This window comes from Xenopus laevis, chromosome 1S, assembly GCF_017654675.1.
Source record: "Xenopus laevis strain J_2021 chromosome 1S, Xenopus_laevis_v10.1, whole genome shotgun sequence".
Taxonomy (NCBI): domain Eukaryota; kingdom Metazoa; phylum Chordata; class Amphibia; order Anura; family Pipidae; genus Xenopus; species Xenopus laevis.
This window is the reverse complement of record NC_054372.1, coordinates 109106144-109133762: the sequence shown is the minus strand read 5'-3', so window position 1 is coordinate 109133762 and position 27619 is coordinate 109106144. Positions and strand designations below refer to the sequence as shown.

Below are 27619 nucleotides of genomic sequence, written 5' to 3'. Positions count from 1 at the left end.
TGTCATAGCCCGGCGCCACACTGAAGAATAACGGCGCACAAGCTTAGCCGACAGGAAAGGGGAGAAGGAGCCTGGGGACAAGCTGCGAACAATACTAAAACTGTATACAAGAACAAGAGAGGGTCCAGTAAAAACCCTTATCTAAAATGAAAAACCCCAATGCGGAAAGGACCCCATATAAAGGGGATCAAACCACAACAGGTGAAATCAACCAACCTCCGCTCCGGATCATTTGTGACAGGAGCAACTTCACAAGCCACCCACCTGACACGCCTCTGGGAAACAGGAAAGGTGACTATATAGTTCAACTATGAGTCAACCCTTCATACACCCTTCCCTCTCCAAACCTTCCCAAGGAACGGAGGAAGGGCTCCCTAACTCTACCTATATGTTCTCCTGCCATGGATAGCAACCGAAACAGGGAACCAAGCCAGCCCTCCTGCTATAGACAGAAACAGAAAAGAAAAAGACAAGGAGGTGAGTTTCTGGGGTACCTTTAAAGGTTAAAGAGGGAGGGACTATCTGAGCTAGGGGCAGGAATGGGAGGGGCCTGGTGTAATGCTGATATGGAGTGACCAGGAAAGTATATTTTGCCTAAAACAATATACCGTAATAGGATTTGGAATTCTGAAAACACAGTTTGAAGCTTCTCTAATTTGCCTCAGAGGAGGGGAAAGATTCCTTCCTTACTTTAAGATGTCAATTTGACCATTCCCTGGATCAACTTGTACTATGAGCTATCTTCCATAACCCTGTATTCCCTCACTTGCTAAAAAGCCATCCAACCCTTTCTTAAAGCTATCTAATGTATCAGCCATCAAGACTAATTCAGGAAGACTAAACAAACTTGAAACAGAAATTGACAATGTTTGACACTGCTTGTATTTTGGGTGCATCAAGCAGTGCTTCAAAGCCTCAGTGGCTTTGTGCTGGTGGATCACTGACCTGAGAAGTAGATGGTAAGGCTTCTATCAACTTTGACACTGCTTGTATATTTGAAAATATCATTTTAAAGGAGAGTTAAGAATGTTGATATTATTGGTGACCTAAAAATGCTTTTGATTCATATGCCAACCTATACGATGAAGGATTGATTTTAAAGGAAAACTAAACCCCCCCAATAATAAAACCCTCTACCCACTACCCTTCATAGTTCCCCCTCCCTGCTTCCCCCCCCCGCATAGGTGATAGTGCCCCTAATTCATTACTCACAGTAGAACTCAAGGGCGCCATCTTCTGGATCTTCGGTATTCTTTGGGTCCTCTTCCTTCTCTTTTGCAATTTCTGGGATTTTTTGTGCATGTGCAGTTGCTACGAATCAGAAGACTGCTCCAACTGTGTCTGTACCAATACAGAGTTCACTTCCCAAAGAATACCAAAGAGCCAGAAGATGGCACCCATGAGCTCCACTGCGCTTATTGGGTTTATTTAATATTTACATGATTTTCTAGTAGATTTAAGTTATGAATATCCAAATTACAGAAAGATCCATTATCCGGAAAACCACAGGTCCCGAGCATTCTGGAGATCAGGTCTCATACCTGTTATGTTTTGGTAGACGAGGATGAGTAGATTATAACAGTGCTTTATTACCAAGTTCATGCAGCCATTACTATTCAACAGTAACTTACTCTAACACTTTAAGAAGTATACAAAGTACTGTGTATTCACAGTATAACTATTGTATACAGTGACACTTACAGGCCATTTATATAACACCACAATACCTGTATGGGATTAAAGTATTGTGGGCATAGTAACATGCAAGTCCTGTAATACTGCTATAAATTTTTAAAGTTGTAAATTATGCTGAAAATTAATTACAATGCTCTTTGCATTTGTCTATATTGTGCTTTGTAAAGACAAATTTATAATTTTGCATTCATACTGAAATACTTGTTGTTTTACATTCTTATTCATTCTCTTTTACTGCAGGATCACAGAGATCAACCAAACATTCTGGTGGAGTCAAGAGTTCCCCAAGAGCATGAAGGGGTTGCTATGGACATTAGACATGGAGAACCAAATGAAACAGCTGGTTTTAAAGAGGTAGGAGAAAAATAACTGTGCTAAACTATTTACACTTGACATACTGTGTAACTGAATATATCAAAGAATGTTGCAAAAATAAAATTACTTGCAGCACAATATAAACATAAACATGTAATCCTGCAGTGACCACATGCATGAACAGAATTCATGAACAAAAAGAAATGCTGTATTTCAGTATAAATGTATGCTTTAAATATTCTACATTCCATTAATAGTCATGAATTGATCAAGTCAATTGCTGAATGCTATATGCAGCCCCTCGGTGGTCATAATACATGGAAGGGATGAATTGCAGTTCTGGGCATCCCTATATTTACAGGGGAATTAATATAAAGTATGTGCCCTAGATAGATAGATAGATAGATAGATAGATAGATAGATAGATAGATAGATAGATAGATAGATAGATAGATAGATAGATAGATTTACAACAGGGGTATATTCTTTGTTCTAATACACAAGTCTTGGTGAGTCATGAAACAAATGACTTGACAAGTACTGATTTTAATGGATGACATCACTGAGCACTGTTTATAAGGATAGCATTTAAGGGCTATTCATTGCTTTTATATACTGTATGTGTGTGTATATGTTAAATACACACTGCATATAATGCATTTCCTAAAACATTTTCAATACTAACAAAATGGTTTAATTTCTAATTCTTTATTTATATATACAGTACCATCCCAAGTAATGTTATGATGGCAGATTCTATTAATGTCTTTAAGAGTGGATTGAATGATTTCTTGAAAGAGTTTAGGGATCTACGTTACTGTGTATTGCTTTTGAAAAAATAAATAAACAAAATTACTCACCAAGTGTGACCAAAACACCTCAGCTCTCTGGCGTGCCTAATGCAGTCCAAGTACAGGTCTATTTATCAGTCACACTAACCCATGGAAATAATAATCCAGTCATTGAGCTTTAACCCAGATCTAAATCCAGTGTCACCAATCTAGTTTTCCCTTGACTACATCATTTGTAGTTTTGTTGAGGCAAGAATTGTTGTATGTATATTGTTGGATACTTAACCAAATTAAACCAAAGTAGGGGAGGTGTCCTGGTGATTTATATAATATACAAAGAGAAACACAGAAAAAAAAATCACCAGCGCTCTGTCTAAGTGGCCAGCTGCTAGAAACACCCTTGTGCCAGTGCTCAGTTTTACCCACAATCTGCAGTTGACCAGCTGCTATAAACAATAAAAAGCCAATATTTCTACACAAAAAGAAGAAGAAAGATTGCCAGTGTATGATTTGCCTTTAATATTAATTATTACAAAAAATGCGGTGTTAGTACCATTCTTTGGCCAAAATGTGCCTGAGTAATAAGATCATGGTGCAAAATTATAGCGACTGAACTCAAGGGAAGGTGCACATACGCTGGTGAAGATGGAGCTGAAATGGATCGGGGCATCCACAAACAAACCATATGTTTATATTTTTTTGTCTCAATTGTTTATTTGGAATGTTTCTCATTTTACTAAAGCTCCTGGATTAAGGGTAAGTGCACTATGATCTTATATATATATATATATATATATATATATATATATATATATATATATATATATATATATACAAAATTGGGACTTGATCCCTTAGCCATTCAGCCCCATGGTGCTATGTTGTAAGAAGTAAACACATATCAAAATATCAATAAAAGGTGGTAAATAAATATTGCATTTTATTGATATTTTGATATGTGTTTACTTCTTACAACATTGCACCATGGGGCTGAATGGCTAAGGGATCAAGTCCCAATTTTGTATATATATATATATATATATATAAGATCATGGTGCACTTACCCTTAATCCAGGAGCTTTAGTAAAAATGAGAAACATTCCAAATAAACAATTGAGACAAAAAAATGCAAAACCAAAAAAAGAGTGGTGTGTAAAACTGGTATAAAATGGACACAAGTGGAAAGAGAGCATGCTACAGGAATTGTAGAATAAGGATAGGTAAAATGAAAATTACTAACCTGTGATGTGCTTTTTAAGTGCATATTATTGAAATGAAAACAATTATATAATTACTGTATATTGAGTTTCTATTTCAATTTAGAGGTGAAAGAAATGGAAATGTCACGGTCGGCACCCTAAATTCAGAACCAATGCTAAGCACCCTGTTCTCGGCTCTTGCTTCTGCCTTTAACAGCTCGGCTCTTGCTTCCATCTTTAACAGCCGCCTTTCGCCTCGGGAGGAGCTCTCGGCTAATCGGATGCCACCAGGTCTTATTAAGAGAGGTGCCAAGCAAAGGGTTCTGAATGAGCAAAGGGGCACGACAGTTAAACAAAGTCTTTTGGGCATATGGTCACGGTACAAGGCATAGACAGAAAGCATAGTCAGTAGGGATGTCGCGGACTGGTCGCCGGCGAACTTGTTCGCACGAACATCGGCTGTTCGTGTCCGCCGCAAGTTCGCGAACGTCGCGCGACGTTCGCCAATAGGCTTTCGCGTCAAAATCGTTCGACCCTTTGACCATTCGATCGCTAAAATCGAAGGATTTTCGTTCGAATCGAACAATCGAAGCCATTGGATTGAATGAATTAAAATCCTTCGATCGTTCGAATCAAACGATTTTCGGATGTTCGAAGTTCGCGAACTGTTCGCATTTTTTGGCGGTGTTCGCGAATGGCATTCGCGAACACATTATCGGCGGTTCGCTACATCCCTAATAGTCAGATCAGTTTGGGTCGGGCAGGCAGAGTACAAACGGAGTCATGCAGGCAAGGGTCAAACCAGGAGATCAATCAGGAAGTATACGGAATAGAGGAGTCAGTTATCAGGCAGGGTCAGGATTTCGGAAGTCAGGATCGTCACAAACAGGCAGGGGTCACAACAGATAATCAGGAATCAGAAGTCTAAACAGCACAGAGGCACCAGGAACTCTTTGGAAAGAAACCTATAATGGGCAATGATAAAATACTTTTTGTGGCTTTAAATATGTTCGAATTTTGCACCCCTTGAGCACTAGCGTCATGACGCCAGTGCGCCTATAAATTGGGAGGAGGCGTGCCGCGCGTGCCCTTAGGACCCCCCATCAGAGGAGAAAGACCGGCGTGGTGGGCATCCCTGCCGAGAGCACGACGGCCATCCCCGCCAGCCCACTAGGCCACCAGGGTGAGTAATCCTCACATTACCCCCCCCTCGAGTAGGGGCCACCGGACTCCCAGGTTTCTCAGGAAACCTAAGATGGAATTGTTTTCTGAGTCGATCAGCCCTAATGTCACAAACAGGAACCCAAGAATACCCCTTCCATTGTACTAGGTATTGCAACTTACCCTGCACCAGGCGAGAGTCAAGGAGTTCTTGGATAACAAATTCAGGCTGACCCTCTACCAACACTGGGGGAGGAAAGGATTGTGGATGAACCTGTGAGGCTGGTTTCAAAAGGGATACATTAAGAGAATCAGATATTTTAAAATTATCAGGTAATTGGAGATAAACAGAGGAAGCATTGATTATTTCAGTAAACCTGGGTCCCAACTTGAGTGAAGGAACCTTAAGCCTGATATGTTTTGTGTATAACAAAACCGAGTCTCCTACCTGGTGTTTGGGTGCTTCCCTACAAGACCTATCAGCCGCCTTTTTTTGAGCGGCCATAGCTGCAGAAACGGAATCATGCACCCCAGACCAGATTTTGGCAAATTCTTTTACAGAAGAATTGACAGATGGTACAGAGTATAATGAACCAGAAAAAGAAAATGCTTTGTGATGTAAACCATTAACAATAAAAAACAGAGATTGACCAGTAGACGCATGAGTTGCATTATTGTAAGCAAATTCTGCCCAAGGTAATAGTTCACCCCATGAGGATTGGTTGTCAGATACGTAATACCTTAAAAATTGTTCAAGGGACTCATTAACCCTTTCAGTTTGAACATTGGTTTGAGGGTGATATGCAGTAGAGAAAGACAAATCAATCCCAACCAAAGAGCAGAATGCCCACCAAAATTTAGAAACTAACTGTACCCCTCTATCAGAAACAATATTAACCGGAAAACCATGTAATTTGAAAATATTGAAAATGAATAACTCAGCCAAGGTCTGAATGGGAGGTGTGGGAGGGAAATTAGAAGTTTAGGCTTTGAAGTTTCCCAGCCTCTTAGGACACTGGTTGAGAAAATTACCCTTTTCCCCCACAGTAAATACATAAACCCTGAGATCGCCTGCGGGCCTTTTCCTCAGGAGTAAGCTGAGTTATTCCCAATTGCATGGGTTCCTCCTGAGGTTGAGGCACAGAGGGGTTAGATGGCTTAACATTAGCAAACCCAGTAGGAAAGGAAGTAATCTTCTCACCCCTTCTCTCCCTCTCTCTTCTATCTACATGGATGGCAAGAGACATTAGATCATCCAGATTAGTAGATAGAGGGTAGTTTACTAAACTGTCATTGACAGTATCAGAGAGCCCTATCCGGAATTGGCTACGAAGAGCCATGTCGTTCCAACCAGTTTCTACAGCCCACCAGCAGAACTCCTCTGCATCCCATTTTCTCTGGCGTAATTTATGAATCGCGGTATTAGCGGATGATGCATGATCCGGGTCATCGTAGAGTATCGCCATGGTGTTAAAGAAGGTTTCAAGGGAGAAACGGACTGGGTCAGTGGAGCATAATCTTAGGGCCCAAATATGAGGTTCACCCTGTAATAGGGTCATTACAAACCTCACTTTTTCCTCCCCAGTAGTGAAGGAGTGAGGGGAAAAAACTCAGGTATAGTTTGCATGCCTCCTGAAAGACAAAAAAGTTGGTTCTATCCCCACTAAATTTTTCAGGGAAAGAAATTTTGGGTTCATGGGGTTTATGAATATTACCCATTTGGACGGCAACATGAGGTGAAACTACTGGACTTGGCGTCTGTTGTTGCGCTGTAGTAGTGAGGAGCGCTTCAGTGGTAGAAGGAGCAGCAGCAGCGTGACCTTTGTCTTCCATTTTGGCTTGTTATAATGTCACGGTCGGCACCCTAAATTCAGAACCAATGCTAAGCACCCTGTTCTTGGCTCTTGCTTCCGCCTTTAACAGCCGCCTTTCACCTCGGGAGGAGCCCTCAGCTAATCAGATGCCGCCAGGTCTTATTAAGAGAGGTGCCAAACGAAGGGTTCTGAACAAGCAAAGGGGCACAACGGTTAAAAAAAGTCTTTTGGGCAGATGGTCACGGTACAAGGCATAGACAGAAAGCGTAGTCAGATCAGGCCGGGGCAGGCAGAGTACAAACAGAGTCTGGCAGGCAAGGGTCAAACCAGGAGATCAATCAGGAGGGATACTGAACAGAGGAGTCAGTTACCAGGCAGGGTCAGGATTTCGGACGTCAGGATCGTCACAAAAAGGCAGGGGTCACAACAGATAATCAGGAATCAGAATCTTAAACAGCAAAGAGGCACCTGGAACTCTTTGGAAAGAAACCTATAACGGGCAATGATAAAATACTTTTTGTGCCTTGAAAAATATCTGAATTTTGTGCCCTGAGCGCCCTTAGGAACCGGCGCATCAGAGGAGAAAGACGGCGTGGCAGGCGTGCCTGCCGAGAGCGCGGCGCATCCCCGCTGGCCCACTAGGCCACCAGGGTGAGTAATCCTCACAGGAATAAGCAGAATGTTGTTTTTTCTGTATTTTGCATGGCTTCTGTTTATTTGGAATGGGCTCCCAAAAAAAATAACCTTTCTTCAATATGGGGTAACAACTTATCTACTGACTGGTCCACACCCCCAAAGGGCAGCACAGAACATCAGATGGGCAAAGCTAGCTTAATAAAGCAGGTTCTCTGGCTAGGGTCTTTAAAATTAAAATAAATCTTGGGTAAGCCATATGATGCATTTTATTCTTAAACCCATTAAATAGTTATTAATAATTTTAATAATTTTTGTCCAATTTTAAGAAATATAAAAAGTTTTTAACAAAGCAATTGGCATTTACTCTTTCTTCATTCTTTGTGTTCTGTAATCTTTACTACTACTACTTCCCTGTGGTTTGTATCAGAAGATACATGGTATTTTTGCAGATATAATATATCAATTCATAGTGTTGGTGAACCATGTGCAGTAATGTCAATACAAAAAAGGGGGTTTGTGGGTGCACACCTAAAGCTAAATTTTAATATGTTTAGGTACAATGGAAGTGCTACTGACCTGGCCAGTTAATCAATGCACATTCCCTGATCCCCTGTCTAAGAAATTCATAATTTTTTGTTACAAAGTTATGATCATAAAATTGATAAGCCACCATACCTCTGTTCATAGTATAAAAGCTCTTTTACCTCTCTGCTTAATAGCATTACTTGGAGTAAATATCTCCTGTACCTTGGTTTCAACCTGTGGGCTAAATCCTCCCCCACCATCTGCTTTTGCGAGTTTTAGGAGGGAGTACATTGGTTAACTGGCCAGGTCAGTAGCACTTCCATTGTACCCAATCATATTAAAATTTAGCCTAAGGTGTGCACCCACAACCCCCCTTTTTTGTATCAGTAATGTCAATACACCCTTAAAAATAAAATATTATACAAAACAAGGATTTGCTCTAGCACTTTTATTTAGATTAACAGCAATAAAAAGTGGAGCACAACAGTATTATAATAGAATAATCTGCCTTAAAAATACTATCTAAGAGCAAACTAATATAACTTTGTCCTACTCTAAAATTTTGCATACAAAGTTCCTATTGTAACTTTTGTAAATACAACCTGTATTGTCCCAACTATTACTGATATCTAATTTCCACAGAATTACTCACTGCTCCCAATCCCCAAAGCCAAGTTTAAAATCTCCTCCAACCTTCTTGCAATCCTCTCCCCTGAAGCAAATTCACAAGAGGTGCAACCCATCTCTGCCAAAGAGCCTGTAGCAGATTGATAAAAACAGCCATGTTCTCCAAAAACCCAGATCCCTCCGATTTCTCAGCAATACACTAATCTTCCTAAGCTTCTGACTTCCTAACATTTCATGTGGCACAGGTGATATCTCTGAGATAATTGTCTTAGAAGTCCTTGTACTCACTTAACTAAGGCCTAAATAGCTGAAATATTTGTCACATAAACATTTTTGATGTCCTTGGGCTAAAACCCAATCCAGAATACATTGAAGCAATCCCAAGAAAAGGGATATGGATTTAGAGACATTTAATTGTTGACTAATAATTGTTTGGTCTGGATTCAATTTACTCTTTTGTTTGTTCAAACACCAACTGTGGACCTTAACAGGGAACTATCATGAAAATAAAAATGTTAATTAAGCTTCAGCATACTGAAATAAGAAACTTTCTAAATATAAGCAATTAAAAAAGTCTGTACCATTTCTGAAATAATCAAGTTTATCTTTGCTATTCCTCTCTCAGCATCTGTTTCTCTTCATCCTATCTTCATGCAGGAGTTGGGTGTCAAATATTCATTGACAGTTAGATTCAATATATCTTATAGGGGGCTCCTTTTGCCAAGAAGATGTGTTACATACAATTTTGTGTGTGCATATTTACAATATAATATAGGAAATATACTATACTGTACTTATAAGCACATATTTATTTAATATTTTTGTATCCTGTATTAAAATCCATATATCATTTTCCCATTTTGCAGACTTGGAGTGAAACAGCAGCTTCCTCAGACAAGGTGAGTGTCATTACCAATACATTTATGCACTGTGCAATTATATCAAGGATTAGTAAAAGTAAAATAACATGCACTTTGGATTATGCATGTCAGTACATACGCACACCATTGTAAAACCTATAATATTAGGTTGTGTAAAATCATCAAAGCTCTTTCAAACATATAATCTTAAAAAACCCTTGCAAAGGAAGTTTGGAAGCTGATTTAAACTACCGTTTTTTTAACACTCTTTAACATAGAAAAGCATACAGCCATTAACTCTATCCTTAAGGTGGTATGAAATTACAGAATCTCTCTTAGAAAGGAAGTGTGGAAGATGATTTAAACTAATGTGCAGTCTTCAACATCCTCTAACATAGGAACGAATACAATCATTAACTCTATGCTTAAAGGGATACTGTCATAGGAAAAAAATTTTTTTTCAAAATTAATCAGTTAATAGTGCTGCTCCAGCAGAATTCTGCACTGAAATCCATTTCTCAAAAGAGCAAAATTTTTTATATTCAATTTTGAAATCTGACATGGGGCTAGACATTTTGTCAATTTCCCAGCTGCCCCAAGTCATGCGACTTGTGCCTGCACTTTAGGAGAGAAATGCTTTCTGGCAGGCTGCTGTTTTTCCTTCTCAATGTAACTGAATGTGTCTCAGTGAGACAAGGGTTTTAACTATTGAGTGTTGTTCTTAGATCTACCAGGCAGCTGTTATCTTGTGTTAGGGAGCTGTTATCTGGTTACTTTCCTATTGTTCTTTTGTTTGGCTGCTGGGGGGGAAAAGGGAGGGGGGTAATATCACTCTGAATTGCAGTACAGCAGTAAAGAGTGATTGAAGTTTATCAGAGCACAAGTCACATGACTTGGGGCAGCTGGGAAATTGACAATATGTCTAGCCCCATGTCAGATTTCAAAATTGAATATAAAAAAATCTGTTTGCTCTTTTGAGAAATGGATTTCAGTGCAGAATTCTGCTGGAGCAGCTCTATTAACTGATTCATTTTGAAAAAATTTTTTTCCCATGACAGTATCCCTTTAAGGTCTGGATTTGTGGAAAGGCCACAGAGGCCTAGAGCGGTAGACATTTAAGGGGGCAGCATGCCTCTCAACCACACCCGCATTGGTTCGGAAGCACTGGGGATTCGCAGAATTGTGTTTTATACAGAAATTAACTATTTTGAGAATGAAAGAGAGAGAGAGAGAGAGAGAGAGAGAGAGAGAGAGAGAGAGAGAGAGAGAGAGAGATGAATATGAATGCAAGAAACACCTTGCATCTTTGAGATGTTCATGTAAAATGATGGCTGTATCTCAGGGCATTATCCATCAACCTTCTATATGATTTTATGTTCTGTGTGTTAACTGATCTTAAAAAAAGAACATTTAAAAGATGTAGTATTAAAGGATTTTGTGCCGGCTAGAAACAATTTGTAGTCGAGCAAATGGAAGAGCACAGATTGCAAATAAATTAAGTAATTCTTACTCCTTAATGGCAATAGTATCCTGTTTATTGAATGTAAGGAAAGATTAACATTAATCTGCTTCCACAGAGGATTTCCTAGGTCTGGTATAGCACATGATCCTCAGCTGCTGCTAAGCACAATTTCCAGCATCTAGTGACATTCATAAGGTTGTAGTTAACCTGTTTTTTTTTGGGGGGGGGGTTTAACAATTAACATGGTTTTGTATAATGGGAAAAATCAGTGCATAAATATTCACTATTTAATCTATTTAGATTTTGTGACATTTCTATGGAATTAATTAAATTCTGACAGCTATTTGGTCCATACATGCTAAAATACAGAGGAAAATGAGTATTATGAAATTATTTGCTAAAACAAATGCAAATTTGTGTGTATTTTGGAGCATTGTGTGTACATTGTGGTGGACACAATCATCTGAAATGATTATTTGGTCAAAATGATGCATTGTGGATAAAAAATGGCGATGTTCAGCAAATTTTGCTCATAGCACTAAATATGCCTACATAGGTATTAGGCATGTAGCAGCAGGACAGTCTGAGGGTATATTGCCCCCCCCCCCAATCTATAAGTGGTTTAACAACAGCTGATTTGGCAGAGGTTGCATAACCAAGACAAAAAATACTGTTAATGGATCTGCAACATCCTTTAGACACTGCCTACAATTTGAATCCATTGCCTTCTAAGAAGGTTTGGAGGGTGTAGTTTAAGCAATAGGTTAGCCTAGGTTAGCAAAAAAGGAGATCATAGATCAGAATCATATAATCTGCTGAAATTCAAGCTTTTGTTGATAGCCATTGGCTGGCAGAATGTGTTCAGCAATCTGTAGGATTCTGCAAATAAATGACCTAGATGGAAATATAAGGTACAGGACTGTGATCTGAATGCTGATTGCTAATCTATACTGCAGTCTAGTAACTTGGAAGTGTTAGGAGGCTTATAAAAAAACACTCTTTGCCAACTAAAGGTGGGAACTGTAACTAAGTTCAAAAAGTATATTATAGATGTGTATTACAGTATATACTGTATATTAAGGATCTACAGTATGCAAAAATGAAGGAGAATCCTTGTTTCTGTATTTAGGCAAGTGAGTGCAACTATCTGTTATTAGGAGAAGGCAGTGTGGTCCCATGACACCTTTCAGCTTTTTATCTTATTGTTCTTAGTCTTAGGTGTGTCCTTGTTAGGTGTATATGATTGCTAAATGATATTGGGTGTTGGGGCACAATCTTACAATCAAATAATCTTATATAGAGCCGAGTTTTTTTCAGTTCTTTTTACATGTGAAATACAATAGTTTTTAAGAGCTGGAAAACATCTGTGCAGTAATGAGAAGTGCTATATAGTTCATTTAATTGTGACCAAAAAAACACTAGAAAATAAATACAGGAATATTGCAAAAGGATGGGGGGATTTATCATTAAACTACATGGTATAATTCATGCTAAAATATAGCTTTAAGCTTTTGAGATTTCACAGTATCCTTTGTGTAATCAGTAGATTTTTGTCCTCATTCTGTAGGGGGTAGATTTTATTTAGTCTGCTTGCATCTGCAATTCAGAACACTTGTATCACACAGAATTTGATTAATCATCTTCTTTTGACACTTGCACATTCGTATTTAGTTCAGTAAGAAACATTTAGATCTGGGTTGAGACAAGTGGAGATTTTAGAAAAATCTATGTAATCATTGGGCACAATATTACATAAACTGTTCAGTTACAACTCCCAATTGAATTGAACCTTGACCAATTCTCTAATTTTTACTGCACGGAAAAGATACAGTTTAAATATTTAACTGCCACATTTTGATAATTTTACAGCAACATTTTGCAGCAATAACTACTTGAATATTTTGGGTTAAGTACAAAGTTTACCAGTTCTTTCACACATTTTGGTTTTGAGCCACCACTACATTACTTTGGTCTTGTGCTTTTAATCTGGGACTGGGTGTTTTTTTTATTTTTTTAAATAGAAGGAAGAATGAATGGAGAAGAATTCAGGGTAATACTACTCAATGAACCCTGAGAGAAAGCTCATATTTTAGCAGGACAATTATCCCAAAAACAAAGCCAAAATAATGTTGTATTACCATGGGCCAGTCAATCACTGATCCAGCTGAAAAACATGTGCAGCTGTTTGCCAAGAGATGCACAAAGATCATCTGACTGACTGGAACAACAAATCTGCATTAAAGAGTAGCCAAATATCACTGAACAGTCTGCAAAACTGGTAATACATATACCAAAAGACTGTGTTTTATACATGAAAGAAAATACAAATATGTTAAATTGACTTTCAAATGTTCAAATGAGTCCACCAATGGAAATTGTATTTTATGGGGTACCATGCTCATTTTCTGGTAGGCTCATTTGTCATTTGCCAATAAAGAAGAATAAAGGAAATTACACAACTATAATCAGTCATATAAAAAGTCATATACTGTATATTTTTGGGCATTTATAAGGAAAATATAGTAAAAGTAAAGTACAGGTATGTGGACTGTTATCCAGAAACCCCTGATACAGAAAGCTCCAAATTAGAGAAAGGCCATTTCCCATAGACTCAATTTTATCCAAATAATCCAAATCCTTTTTCTGTGTAATCAAAAAAACAGTACCTTGTAATTAGGATCCAAACTAAGATATAATTAATCTTTATTGGAACCAAACCATCCTTTTTTAATGATTACATAATTTTCTAGTAGACGTAAGGTATAAAGATTAAATTTACAGAAAAATCTGTTATATGTTATATGAGTATTCTGGATAATAGGTCCATACCTGTATAAGTAAAATATAAGAAGGTATTAATTTTCCAGTTGCTCTAAAGCAAACAGGGAATATAGGGAAGTATGTACGAATGTTTCACTTCCCAGATGGCCAGTCCAACAGAATTCACCAATGGCCAATGGCAAACCTGCCAACTCTCCTGTAACTTTCACGATTGATACAAATTTAAGACCTTGGTGGGAGCAGAGCAGGGGGCATGCTCAGGATGGAATTGGGTGTGGTTTACATGAGGGCTTGGCCAAAAATCCAAATTCATATTTTGTGAATCTGATGGATCTACAATGGCTAGCTAAGGACTCAGATATTACAACAACTCTCCATCATTGAAATGTCAGTCCAACATACTTTTTAGTTGTTTAGTTTTTTATATGGCTCCCTCAGTATGTGCAAGCTCAGCCTTAAGTATTGTAGAGCATACAGATCCCACTAGCCTAAATTGCCTGATGTCTTAGTGCCATCTGCACACATCGGGGTACTCTTCTCAGCGTTTCACTGTTCCAGGCCTTTTTCTGTGAATTGCACCACTTCTCTTATCCAGCCAATTGAATTACAACCTAATCAGTTATTAGTAGGGTTGCCACCTTTTCTGCAAAAAAATACTGGCCTTCCTATATTCTTGCCATTTTTCTCTATTAATAACATTGGCATCAAGCATCATTTTTACCGGCCAGGCCGGTAAAATAGCAGCCAGGTGGCAACCCTAGTTATTAGGCATCATGGCACATAGGATAGTGCATATTCCCACCCTGCTCACTCTCTATAATTGTGTAGGCTGTGTGTAGGCATGGGCATCAAGTCCCCCATTCTGGTGCATAAACAAGAATTTGGGATGATGCTAAGTTTTCCTTAGATGGGAACTATCGCAAAAATTAAAATTTAATATAAGCTTCACCATACTGAAATAAGAAACTTTCTAATTACAAGCTTCTGTACTGTTCATCTTCACTATTCCTCTCTCAGCATCTGTTTTTCTTCATTCTCTCTTCATGCAGCAGTTGGGTGTGAGATAATCACTGACAGTTAGATCCACTATATCTTACAGGGGGACTCATTTTGCCTAGAAGATGTATTAGAGCTTACTCTATTAAAATCACCAGACATGTCTCTCTACATGCAGGATTTGTGCAAAAGGCAGTTATTTTGTTAGATTTTTTTGTACTGAAATCAGTTATTTGAATGAGCTCTGATACATCTGCTAGGAAAGGAAGCCCCCCCCATAAGATATATTAGATCTAATCGTGAATGAATATCTGACACCTAACTGCTGCATGAAGACAGAATGAAGAGAAACAGATGCTGAGAGAGGAATAGTGAAGATAAGCCTGATTATTTCAGAAACAATGCAGAATATTTAATTGATTGCATTTACAAAGTTTCTTATTTCTGTATGATGAAGCGTATACAAAATTTTCCTTTTGGCGATAATTCCTCTTTAATACCAGTGTTCACACTATAGCACCCCCTTGCTTGCTGTGATGGTGGATTCCAAGAGTGAAGCAAACAAGATTTAAATAATTTATATAGTATAAGCTTGACAAACAATAGAAAAGATTTTGAAATTATTGTTTAGGGCGACAGGTCTCTTTAATGTTATACATAACTATCCACAGGGAACAGGATTATTTGCTCACCTCTGCATAGGTACCAGATAATAAAACTGTACAGTGCAAAACAGAGAGAATTACCTCGCAATGTAGCATGTTTCAACATTTAAAGCACTGGCTTTTTATTTGTGTAAAAACAGATTGTTATTTGAATCTTTTTTAAATTATTCCATTTATTCATATTTGTTTCAGACAAAGCCTCGTTTACAAAGAGGTGGTAGCTCGGCCTCTCTGCATAATAGTTTCATGAGGAACAGCATTTTCCAGCTAATGATACACACATTGGATCCTCTTTCTGAAGGTAATTTCAGCTCAATCTTGATATTTTTTAACAGTTTTTTAAATGAATGTCCAAGCCAAAAGAAAGACTTTCTATAAAAGACCTTAATTCAGGTTGACTTAGTGATGCAGATTGTTTTTTAAAAAAATGCATCAGATGAAAAGTGATAATATTGATGCTGATGCAAGGTCTTTAAAAAGAACTTACTTTTTAGCACTTTAACGCTTCCTTGCTTTCCTGATTTTTGCTCTATTCATAGCCTCTGGGTGTTCCGTGTGCAGGCCTGCCACGTTCTTCTCTTCACACATGGAGTATTTATATAACACCCTATACTTACGCTAGAGCAGCCCAGCTGAATGCATGTGAATATCTGGCAGGGAAGGAATTGCTTAAGGCAAATAGAAGCAGCCGCAATTGCTGAAAGCACACAAGCAACGTTTAAACAGAATTAATCATAGATTGCTGTTACTAGTATTTTTGAACACTGTTATTTAAGCCTTGGTAAACCTGTTAAATAAGTATATATTTGTGGACATCAAATATGTTTTTATATTATCAATCTATATTTACTAGAGAGTACTTGAGAGCACCATAGCCTCATGTGTACAGGCTGTAATCATCTGCTGGTTTGTCTGGCTTTGCACAGTTTGGGGGTTTTGAACAACAAGTCTTCATTATAGCTTGTACAAGTCCACATTCTGAATGCTATTTTTTGTATAGTGTAACATATTACAGATTTTAAAAAAAATTTAATACATTTTGTAGAATAATCCATTAGGTTAACTTCCAAAGTTTAGTTTATGGGCACAACATGTTTCAGACCTCCATCGATCCTTTATCAGGTGTGTTTTTTGCTTTGAGAATTATACATGAATAATGGAATAATTACTATAATGTAGAAAACACATACAGTACAAGTAACAGTATTATTTAAAGCAATGTATTGTGTCTGAACATTGCAGTAGACAGGCTGTAATTCCTAAGGGGGGTGTTGTTGCACTTGTATGTTTCAGTGTATTTAATGATATGAATGCAAGCAGGACTTTAATGCAGCAAGTAGAATAGCAATCAATTAAGGAAAGTGCAAGTTCAGCCAACATGTGACGACAACCCCTAAGGTTGGCATGTAGGGGGACCCCCTGCAGGAGCCTATATAAAAGGCTATGCCTCGATGAGGCCTAGGAACATCAAGATGCAACATACAGACTGGAGTGGCCAGACCTACAGGGAATTAGTGCTGTCAAGGCTAGCTAAAGGATAGTGGCAAGTGAGTTCACTCTAGGGGGTATATTTATCAAAAAGTAAAGTTAGAGATCAACACAGTCCTCTGGAGTGAAATTCCACCACTCTCCATTCATTTCTATGGCATTTTTAAAGGCATATTTATCAAATGGTGAACTTTCACTTTCACCCATTGATAAATACTCTTTTAAAAATCCCATAGAAATGAATGGAGAGTGGCAGAATTTCACTCTGGACTGTGGCGATTTCCAACTTCACTTTTTGATAAATATACCCCTAGGAGTGAACGTTAGAGAGGGCTAGCAAGCATGGGGCGTGATTAGGTGGGGGATTGAATCCCTTGAGATGATTGTGTGCCAGGGAACTGAGAGTATTAATGTTAGTGGGGCCGTATGGTGGAAGCTCAGGCACTGTATGTGTGGTCACCATGCCCAGATTTGCACAATGCCACAAAGGCCTGGGCCTAGGGTGGCAAAAATTAAGGGGCTGCATGCCACCCAGTCACATGGGTATGTGCTTAGTGCTCCGGTATGGTGGATTCGCATGCACGTGATCCTGTAGTAGGGAGGGAGGCGCTGGAGGACACTAGCCTCTGTGAGCCCTCAGAGGCAAATCCGGCTCTGGTGGTCACGCCAGAAAAAAGGGGGGAAGGAAGACTCCCCAAGTGGCAGCTAATGGCATTCTATGCATGAATTCCAGCAGGACAGGGGCCCTATATTAATATTAATAAATTATGTAGCAAGCTGCACTGGTTTCTTATCTTTCATGTAATACATTGAATTAATTACTAACCAACCATGTATTGAAATGTTTATATTCTATATATATACATACATATATATATATATATATATACACTATATGGTGAGTTGTTCCCTAAGCTCAGTCAGGTAATTGACAGCAGCAAAGATCATGTGCTGGGAATCAACTAGTAGCATCTCCAGAGGCAAACATCTTCACTGCCTAAAGGGGTTGTTCTAATCTTTCATGTAATACAATCTGAATTAATTACTAACCAACCATGTATTGAAATGTTTATATTCTATACATCTTCACTGCCTAAAGGGGTTGTTCACCTTTACAGTAACTTTTAGTATGATATAGAGAGTGGTTTCCTTAAACAATTTGCAATTGGTTTTAATTTTTTTTATTATTTGTGGTTTATCATTTATTGGTTTATTATTTGAGTTATTTGGATTCTGGTTCAGCAGCTGTCCAGTTTGCAATTTCAGCGATCTGGTTGCCAAGGTCCAAATTACCCTAGCAACCATGCACTGATTTGAATAAGAGATTGGAATATGAAAATGAGAGGCTTGAATAGAAAGCTAAATAACAATAACTATAAATGTGTAGCCTTATAGAGCATTTATTTTTAGATGGGGTCATTGACCCCCATTTGAAAGGTTGATGGAAAGGTTGCTTAGAATTAGCCATTTTATAAAATACTAAAAGTTAACCTTAAGGGCTGTGGTCACCTTGGAGTGGTTCAGAACCCCAAAACCTAATTTTCATTTGCACTCCACTCTATTTCATCTACCTGGTTGCTTCTAATTTAATTATCAGTTGACAGATGGTGAATGGTGCCAGAATACAACACTTCAGCAGGAGGTACTTATGCCCATTGCACTAAAAACTTATCTCTCTTTCATATTTCTTACACACTTCAGTTTACCTTTACATGCCAATTAAATAAGAAACGTAAGTAATAAATACATTTTAATATGGTATGACAATGAATTTATTAGCTGCTACGCTGTACCTTTGCACCAGTTCCAGTTTCAATATGCAAAGGCAAATGTTGATCAATCTGTGCAGGATCTTGCCAGACTGAAAATGGCAAAATATGTGGCATAACATTTCAAATATTTATCAGTAATGGTCTGTGTATGTGAAATGATTATCCATTAATGTAAAGCATTAAGGAGGGTATGACCCCTGAGCAATATACAGCATTTATCTAAGCTTTTACAGAATCTGAATTGCCCTTCTGCAGATTTGTCTATTCCAACATAGCAACATGGTGTATGAAAAGAAAATTGTTATTCTTTATAAGCTGCTGAAAGATCTTGTAAGGCATCGTGCTAAAATACGTACATTTATGCTGGGCTAACTGACTGGCTACTCATCTTATAAAAGAGTATGGCTAATGCGCCTAGAAGTCTCTGGAAATATTGCAGATGAGGCACAAATTTGAATGTTTGAGCACCTATTGCTAATTAAAGGAAAACTATACCCCCCAAACAATGTGGGTCTCTATTAAAAGATACTGAGTAAAACAGCTCATGTTTAAAACCCTGCTTCATGTAAATTAACCATTATCATTATAATATACTTTTTTAGTAGTATGTGCCATTGGGTAATCATAAATAGAAAATTGCCATTTTAAAAAATAAGGGCCGCCCACTGAGATCGTAAGATTCACTGTGTACACATACAAACCACATGTAAGGTCACATGAGCCAATTAATAGACAGAGTTGTGCCTTTTGCTTCCTCACTTCTTCCTGTTACAGTTAGTGTTGTAGTATTTCTGGTCAGGTGATCTCTGAGGCAGCACAGATAGAGTCACGAAATGGTGGTTCAAGGCAAGAGATGTAAAAGGGCAATATTTATGTAAATATATATTCCAGTTTGGTAAGATTCTTTAATATGTCATTCAATTTGATATAAACTATCTGTTGCTTAAGTATTCATTTTGGGGGTATAGTTTTCCTTTAAGATTTTTCTCAGCTATAGGGGCTTTCATATTGGTGCTGGCCTTTGGGAATAATTAGTTTATATATAGCTATAAAATCTTTATAGGTATTAGGTAGTTTTTAAGGTTTCTGAGTATATGCATGAAAACAGATGACTTCCATCCATTTAGAAACAATAATTTAAGAGTGTGCCGACAGTACTGATGAAATATTTAATTTCACAACAGGGGTAATATCCTGATGAGTAGCATCTAACTGATTACGCCAGCCAAACTATAAATTGCTGCATTGCCAAATAAAAGAAGGGAATTAATTATACATGACTAAAGTTTACATTAGTAGCTTACAAACTGAGCTCATTCACTCCAGGTGTTCTGCTCAACCCAGGTTATCCTTTTCAGTTGCTGTTGACTGACCTTTCTACTACACCTTCCAGTGCTCTATCCTAGAAATGAAAAATTAATCATTTCAGTTCCTATTTTTTATTTTATTATTGGATAAGCATTTGTTAGCACTTCCTGCAGTGTAAGAGCAGCATGAAAGATTACCTAAAGGCATGACTAAGAATTGATAAATGAGAAAATACACCCCAATTTAACATAGTCTCAATCAACTACCTTGGTTTGGCAAGATACTAGGGGGGCAGATTTACTAAAGAGCGAAGTGACTAACGCTGGCGACAATTCGTCAGCGTTACTGCTTTCAGGGACTTTGCCTATTTACTAAAAGGCACAGGCATCACTTTGTTAGCGAAGGAGATAGACGCTAGCTGTCATTCGTGCTGTAACTGAGGTTACTCTGCAAATTCACTAAAATGCAGATTTTAATGAACGTTACCTTTTTTCGGTAGACTTGCCTTCCCCAGCTCAGACCAGGCGAAGTGCAATGCAGTGCATAGAACTTCCTCAATCTTCAGTTACTTACATCATATTTTTTAGTGGATAAACTTCTAAGTCCAAAAAACGCTGGCATCTTTTGCTTTTTTCGGGGTGATAGGCTGCAAAAGTGTTTACATTTTTTTTTGTGTAACCGGTTTCCCCCCTACATTTTATAACATATGGGAACATTATTTTACACTGGGCTTTTGTGTAGGGCATTATAACAACTCAATTGATTCCCTTGGCATGTGTAGTTATCAGTGTAAATGTAATGTATTAGATGCAGCATGTAACATAAAGAGGTCCATTCAACGTAAAATTTCCCGCCATATGCAAATAAGCCTGAGCGCATGAACTCTAGCGAAGTTGCACTAGGCAGAATTGAACGCTAGCGCTTTGATTTGGTCACATTGCCGAAGTAAAGCTAACGAAAATTCGCCAGCGTCCGATGCCCTGTTGGAAACTTCGCATTTTAGTAAAGTAGCGCTGTCTGAGCGAATTTTTGCCAGGCGAAGTGTTGCGATGTCTACAAAGCCGTCGCTGGCAAATTTAGTAAATTTACCCTATGGAATGTAGAGAAATGCCTGCTCCAAGCAAAACAAACTTCCCCAGCCTTCAATAGAAGCACCAGGAATCATCCTGTCCCTCACAAGCAAGTATACAGTATGCTTCAATGATTATGGGACTTTCAGTCCAAGCAACATGCGAAGAATGTTTACCTAATGAAAGTGTTTCTTTATGTTTGCTCCCTTCTTAGCATCACCTCCCAAATATTTCACTGACTGGCATCTTTGAATCTGCCATCCAGCAAAGCTTCTATTCCCTTCTATGTATTGTCTTCCTTTGTTGATGCTCTTCTTACTTAGCAGACCTGTCAACCCTGCAGTATTTTCTGGAAATCTGCTTCATTTATATTCATTGCTTTTATGGAACTGGGGGAAATGTACGGTTGTAGTTTGAAGTTTTGGGAATTTGGCTAGGATGTGATAAACAAAAACTCCTGGAAACTAAACCAGGGTGTTGGTATCTTTGACTCTGGCACAAGAATATAAATCAATTAAAGAAACACTGACACAGTCATTCTGCTTGCATAGACAAATTAATAGTCCATTTGGTCTAACTTTCATTTGAAGCAGTTTAGGTGGTTCTTCACAGTGAGGGCAGTGAGGTTGTGGAATTCACTGCTGCATGTTGCTGTGATGGTTTATGTTAATGTTAATGCCTTTAAGAGGGGCTTGGATGATTTGTTGGACAAGCATAATATCCAAGGCTATGGTGATACTAAAATCTACAATTAATATAGATATTGGTATGGATGGGTGTGTGTATGTAAGTGAGCTGGTTTTATTTGGAGGGGTTGAACTTGATGGACTTTGATCTTTTTTCAACCCAAATTAACGGTGTAACAGTGGATATTTACACTGTTCGCTGAAAATCAATACATAGCTTGATAAATATGTGTTGTACACAGCGATGCCTATTGATTGTGGTCTCTTTTGTCACTGTTTTTTACACCACATGATGAATTGGTCCTGTAGTGTGTCTTCACTGCTTCAATAAATCATTCAGCTGAGGTGTTACTCCTACTTTGCTTCATAGTTACAGTTAAATCGGGTTGAAAAAAGACAAAGTCCACCCCTCCAAATGAAAACCCAGCATCCATACACGCACCCCTCCTTACTCTCACATAACTTATATATACCCATATCTAAACTAACTATAGAATTTAGTATCACAATAGCCTTTGATATTATGTCAAGAAATCATCCAAGCCATTCTTAAAGGCATTAACTGAATCAGCCATCACAATATCACCCGGCAGTGCATTCCACAACCTCACTGTCCTGACTGTGAAGAACCACCTACCTTGCTTCAAATGAAAGTTCTTTTCTTCTAGTCTGAAGGGGTGGCCTCTGGTACGGTGATCCTCTTTATGGATTTGTCTATAATGTCCTCTAATATACTTGTAAAGTGTAATCATGTCCCCTTGCAAGCACCTTTTTTATATCAGAGAAAACAACCACTACCTTGACAGTCTACCATCATAACTGAAACCTTCCATCCCCCTAACCAGTTTGTTTGCACGTCTCTGCACTCTCTCCAGCTCATATGTATCCCTCTTAAGGACTGGAGTCCAAAACACTCCAGATGAGGCCTTACCAGGGACCTAAAAAGAGGCATAATTATGTTTTCATCCCTTGAGTTAATGCCATTTTTTATGCAAGAAAGACCTTTTATTTCTTTAGGGGTCACAGAATGACACTGTCTGGAACTCTTAGATCCTTCTCAGTTAAGGAAATGCCCAACACTGACATTTAGTGTATAACTTGCATTTATATTATTTTTGCCAAAGTGTAGAACCTTGCATTTATCAACATTGAAACTCATTTTCCGGATTGCTGCCCGGTTTTCCAACTTATTATGATTTGCTATGAGGTCCAGTATTTTATCCTTTTTAACCATTTTAATAGCTTTCCTAACATTGACGCCAGACTAATTGGCCTATGGTTTTGAGGCTGAGAACGGGATCGTTTTTGAATAGAGTCACCACATTAGCAATTTTCCAGTCTCTCGGCACTATGCCAGACCTCAATGAATCCTGAAAATTAAGTATAGAGGTTTGGCAATCACAGAGCTAAGCTCACTAAGTACCCTGGGATGAATACTATCTGGCCCGGACCTTTGTTTATCTTAACATGTACTAGTCTCTTTTTAATTTCCTCATGTGTGAACCATGCAACATTAGTTGTATTACTAGAATTGGACTATTAAGAAGGAAACCTTCATTAACTGGTTCTTCATTTGTTTAGACAGACGAAAAATAACAGTTCAGAATCTCATCTCTTTTTCTGTTCTCATTAACCAGCTGACCCCCCTCTAATATTAGGAGCCCCACCCCTTCCTGCCTCATTTTTTTACTATTTAAATGTTTAAAAAATTATTTTGAATTATTTTTACTGCTTGCTGCAATACCCTTTTCCATAACGTTTTTAGCTTGTCTGATTTTTTGGCCTCCTTGTACCTTATAAATGATTCAGCTGTCCCAGCTAACTTGAAAGCCTTAAAAGCACGTCTTTTCTTACCCACCTCAACACCAACACTTCTATTGAACCAAAAAGGTTTTGCTTTGCAATGACGTTCCTTGCTTACAAGGGGAATATACTGACATGTATATTTATTAAGCAGCATTTTAAAGACTTCCCATCTTTGTTCCGTGTTTAACCCTGTGAAAAGCATTTCCCACTTAATGTGTTGCAGAGATGCCCTTATACTGTCAAAGTTTGCACGTCTGAAATTTTGTGTTTTAGTTACTCCCTTATAGTATTGCTTCTGCAACAGAATCTCAAAGGAGACCATGTTATGATTACTATTCCCTAAATGCTCACCCACACATTGCTATAGATGAGTTCAGTATTATTAGGTATTACTAGATCCAAAAGAGAATTATTCCTAGTAGGTTCTTGAACGAACTACAATAAAAAGTTGTCATTCAGCATATTTACAAACCTACTAGATTTTTCTGTCTTGGCAACCCCATTACCCCAGTCAATGTCTGGATAATTGAAGTCACCCATAGCAACAACTTGACCCAGCTGTGAAGCCGCTTGTATCTGCAAGAGTAGCTGGGCTTCATACTTGTCACTTATACAAGGTGGTTTATAGCACACACCAATGATCATTTTCTTTGTAACCTTTTGCCCAGTCAAAATCTCTATCCAGAGGGATTCCAAACCCTCACCAGTGACAGCAATGGTTATTTCTTTAGTGCTTGGCTTTAATTCAGGCTTTACATACAAACACACTCCTCCACCATTTTTAATCACTCTGTCTCAGTCCATCCTAAAAAGAATGTAGCCATTTAAATTCACAGTCCAGTCACGTTTCATCCCACCAGCTCTCAGTGATACCACTTATATCAAATTTTAGAGCATGCAATTAACTCTAGGGGGCAAATTCACTAACCTCAGAAAATTCACCAGCGACAGCTTCGCTCACAGCGCAACATTTCGCCAGGACAACGCTAATTTACTAAAATCCAAAGTCACTCTGAAAAATGAAAAGACGCTAGTGTTTTTTGGGACTTAGAAAGATTTTCAACGATTTTTTGAGGAACTCCTATCTACTCTATTGCACTTCGCCTGGTCTGAGGTGGCGAACGCAAGAGGTGATGTTCAGTAAAATCCGCATCTTAGTGAATTCGCCAGAGCACAAATTCGCCAGGTGTTAGGGAGCGAAGTACAGCTAGAGTCTTTCTCCTCCTCTAGTGAAGTTACACCATTAGTAGCGTTAGTAAATCACTGAAGTACCGAAATGACATCACTCTGGTGAATTTTCGCCCGCGTTAGTCACTTCGCCCTTTAGTAAATTTGCCATAAGGTCTCCCATTTTACCTCATAACTGTGACAAAGGATACTTCATAGACGCCTTTGGAATAGAAGCCATACTTTCTGTAAGTAAACAATGCCTGTGACTTTGCAACATAGATTATCGATTCATTGCTGGAAATTCTTTTGCCTATTTTAGAGAATATGTTTGGTTCCTCTCCATCTTCACTTATTAAATATTAGCCTTGGGAAGCAAGGTTATGCTCCAGATTTTTCATAATAAAATTTGCTGGAGCTTTAGGCTGAGTGTATATTATCCTGCATGATTCACATTTGACACTTTGGCATTACAGTGGAACCTCAATTTTACATCCCCTTATTTTACGTTTACCACATTTTACAGACACGTATAATGCATTTCAATGGGTAATTGTCCCCGATTTTGCATGATATTTTTCTGGATATTACACTAAGCAACTTTAAGTAAATCTCCAATTGGTTTTCATTATTCTTTTTTTCATAGTTTTGTAATGATTTGCCCTCACCTTCTGTAGTAAGGTAGTAGGCAAAATTAACTGCAATTCAAAGTATACCTTGAGTTAGAAACCTGCAAAATGGTGGCTCCAAGAGTTTGCAGCATTGAGGTGTTACTATCCCTTTAAAGTGGACCTCTCACCCAGAAATAAAAAGCTGTATAATAAAAGTAATTTTCAAATTAAACATGGAATCCAATTTCTTTTTTTACTTAAGCATTCATAGCGGTTGTAAACTCATTTAAAAATCTTAGCTGTCAGTCAAATATTGCCTGCCCCTCCTCTATGCCTTAAGCATAAAGGAGGGGCAAGCAATTACTTTCACTTTCCATTCAGCACTTCCTAGATCACTGACACCCAACCGGTAGCTCGTGAGCAACATGTTGCTCTCCAAGCCCTTGGATGTTGCTCCCAGTGGCCTCAAAGCAGGTGCTTAATTTTGAATTCCAGACTTGGAGGCAAACAAGATTCAAATAATTTTTACAGTGTAATTAAAGTTCATTTTGCTTGACTAACATGATAAAATAGGATTTGAAATATTTTTTTTGGGTGATGGGTCCCCTTTAAAGGCATGCACAAATACTGCATGTATTTCTCTGCTGAAAGACTCCGAAAGGCAGAGATGGGTAATAAAGGTAGAAGGTAAGACAGATGCTTAGGCAAAGTACACTGTGCCAATGAGGCTAGCCTCAGGCGGCTCCTACATTAGAAACAACACTGAAAATGCATAGGACTGATGCTAATAATTCATTAGAACCTGATGAAAAAGGATTAAGGGAAAATGGAATGATTCTGCCTCCCGTTGAGTGGTGAAATAGTCTGCTCTCTTGATAGCTAGCGTTTCCTTACAAATATGGAGTTGCATTTCGATTGGTAGGATTTTTCAATACAATTTTTTATATGTAAGGAAGGCTAATCTGACAGTATCATGTGTAGAATTATCTTATGCTACATATACTTTTTGCTTTGTAACACAAGCACAAATCTTCTAGAATATTATAGTCTTACAACAAATAGAGAAATGCAGAAGGGATGTTTCTCGTCCATTACAAAAATGTAAAAGTCATTGCACATCCAACCGTCTTGAAATACAATTCCCAGCATGCTAGATCTGCTGGAAAATTGCATTTTCAGTGGTTGGAGAGGCAACCCTTATCTAAAATATCTTTCCATTTGAGTAGAACTGCTGTCATTTTCTTATTTCCTCCAGGCCCCTAATTTTTCCCTGAATCAGATCAAAAATTTGAGCATATGGAAATTGTCCCGTGCTGCATTTATTGTGAATCAGACAGTTCTAACTGTATAAAAGCACATCTTTTACTAACAGAAGAATTGACAGTCGGCCTTAAAGGGACTTTTTGGTCTTTTAGCATAAACACACATATGCAGAAGTGTCTTTCTTTGATGGAATTGCTTTATATCTATAAAGCAGAAATTTCTTCTCCCATGGAGTGCTTGGCAATCTTAAATTGCTTCTGACAAAGACTTGTACCATGGCTCTTAATATCTGGGGACAAGTGATTAGAAATATGAATAGCACAGCATGCTCTGTAGCACTTGCAGTATTTGCTAGAAAAGCAATTTTTTCGTCCACTGAATATATTTCAGAAGACATTCACTTTAACTTTTTTAAAGGCATTTTGAAATTTGCTTTTTACAGTATTTGCTGTATATGTTTAAAAAAAAAAGTATTTGCTGTCTTTTTATTTTATAAGTGTGTCCTTATTTTGTAAGAAAAGTATATATAAAGCAAAATAGTAGATTGAAGCATTAACCCGGTCTTGACTAGATTTGAAGCTTTACCTCCTTTCACAATTCTAATTATCCTTTGTGGGCCCAGAACACAATTCACATGTTTAAGAACACAACTAGGAAGGCAGAATATATGTTTATTACATGATTATTCATAATAAATATTGGCTGATAGTTACTTCCTAATTCCTTTTCAGTAGTGATTGAATCTGCTGAATATATTTGTGTAACCCTTTCGACACCCCTTTGTCAGTGTTACACTCCACGTGTGGCCCTTACCCAATGGCATGGGACAAACCTGAGCCACTCCGCAGTGGTATTGGGAGAGACTGGGTACCTGGTACTAACTAGCGCAGTGCCTCCACCTAGTGGGATCCGGAAATGCAC

At 38.1% G+C, this 27619-nt stretch overlaps 1 protein-coding gene across 5 annotated transcripts in view; it reads left to right on the top strand.

Moving 5' to 3' along the window:
* Nucleotides 1-27619, top strand: part of LOC108706932 (sodium/potassium/calcium exchanger 2) — a 118730-nt gene that overhangs the window by 50851 nt on the left and 40260 nt on the right. For all 5 annotated transcript variants that reach the window (XM_041580079.1, XM_041580078.1, XM_041580081.1 and 2 more), the window contains 3 exons: nt 1936-2049; nt 9630-9662; nt 15720-15828. In XM_041580079.1, coding sequence (XP_041436013.1) covers nt 1936-2049; nt 9630-9662; nt 15720-15828 — 256 coding nt within the window. The remainder of the gene's footprint in view (nt 1-1935; nt 2050-9629; nt 9663-15719; nt 15829-27619) is intronic.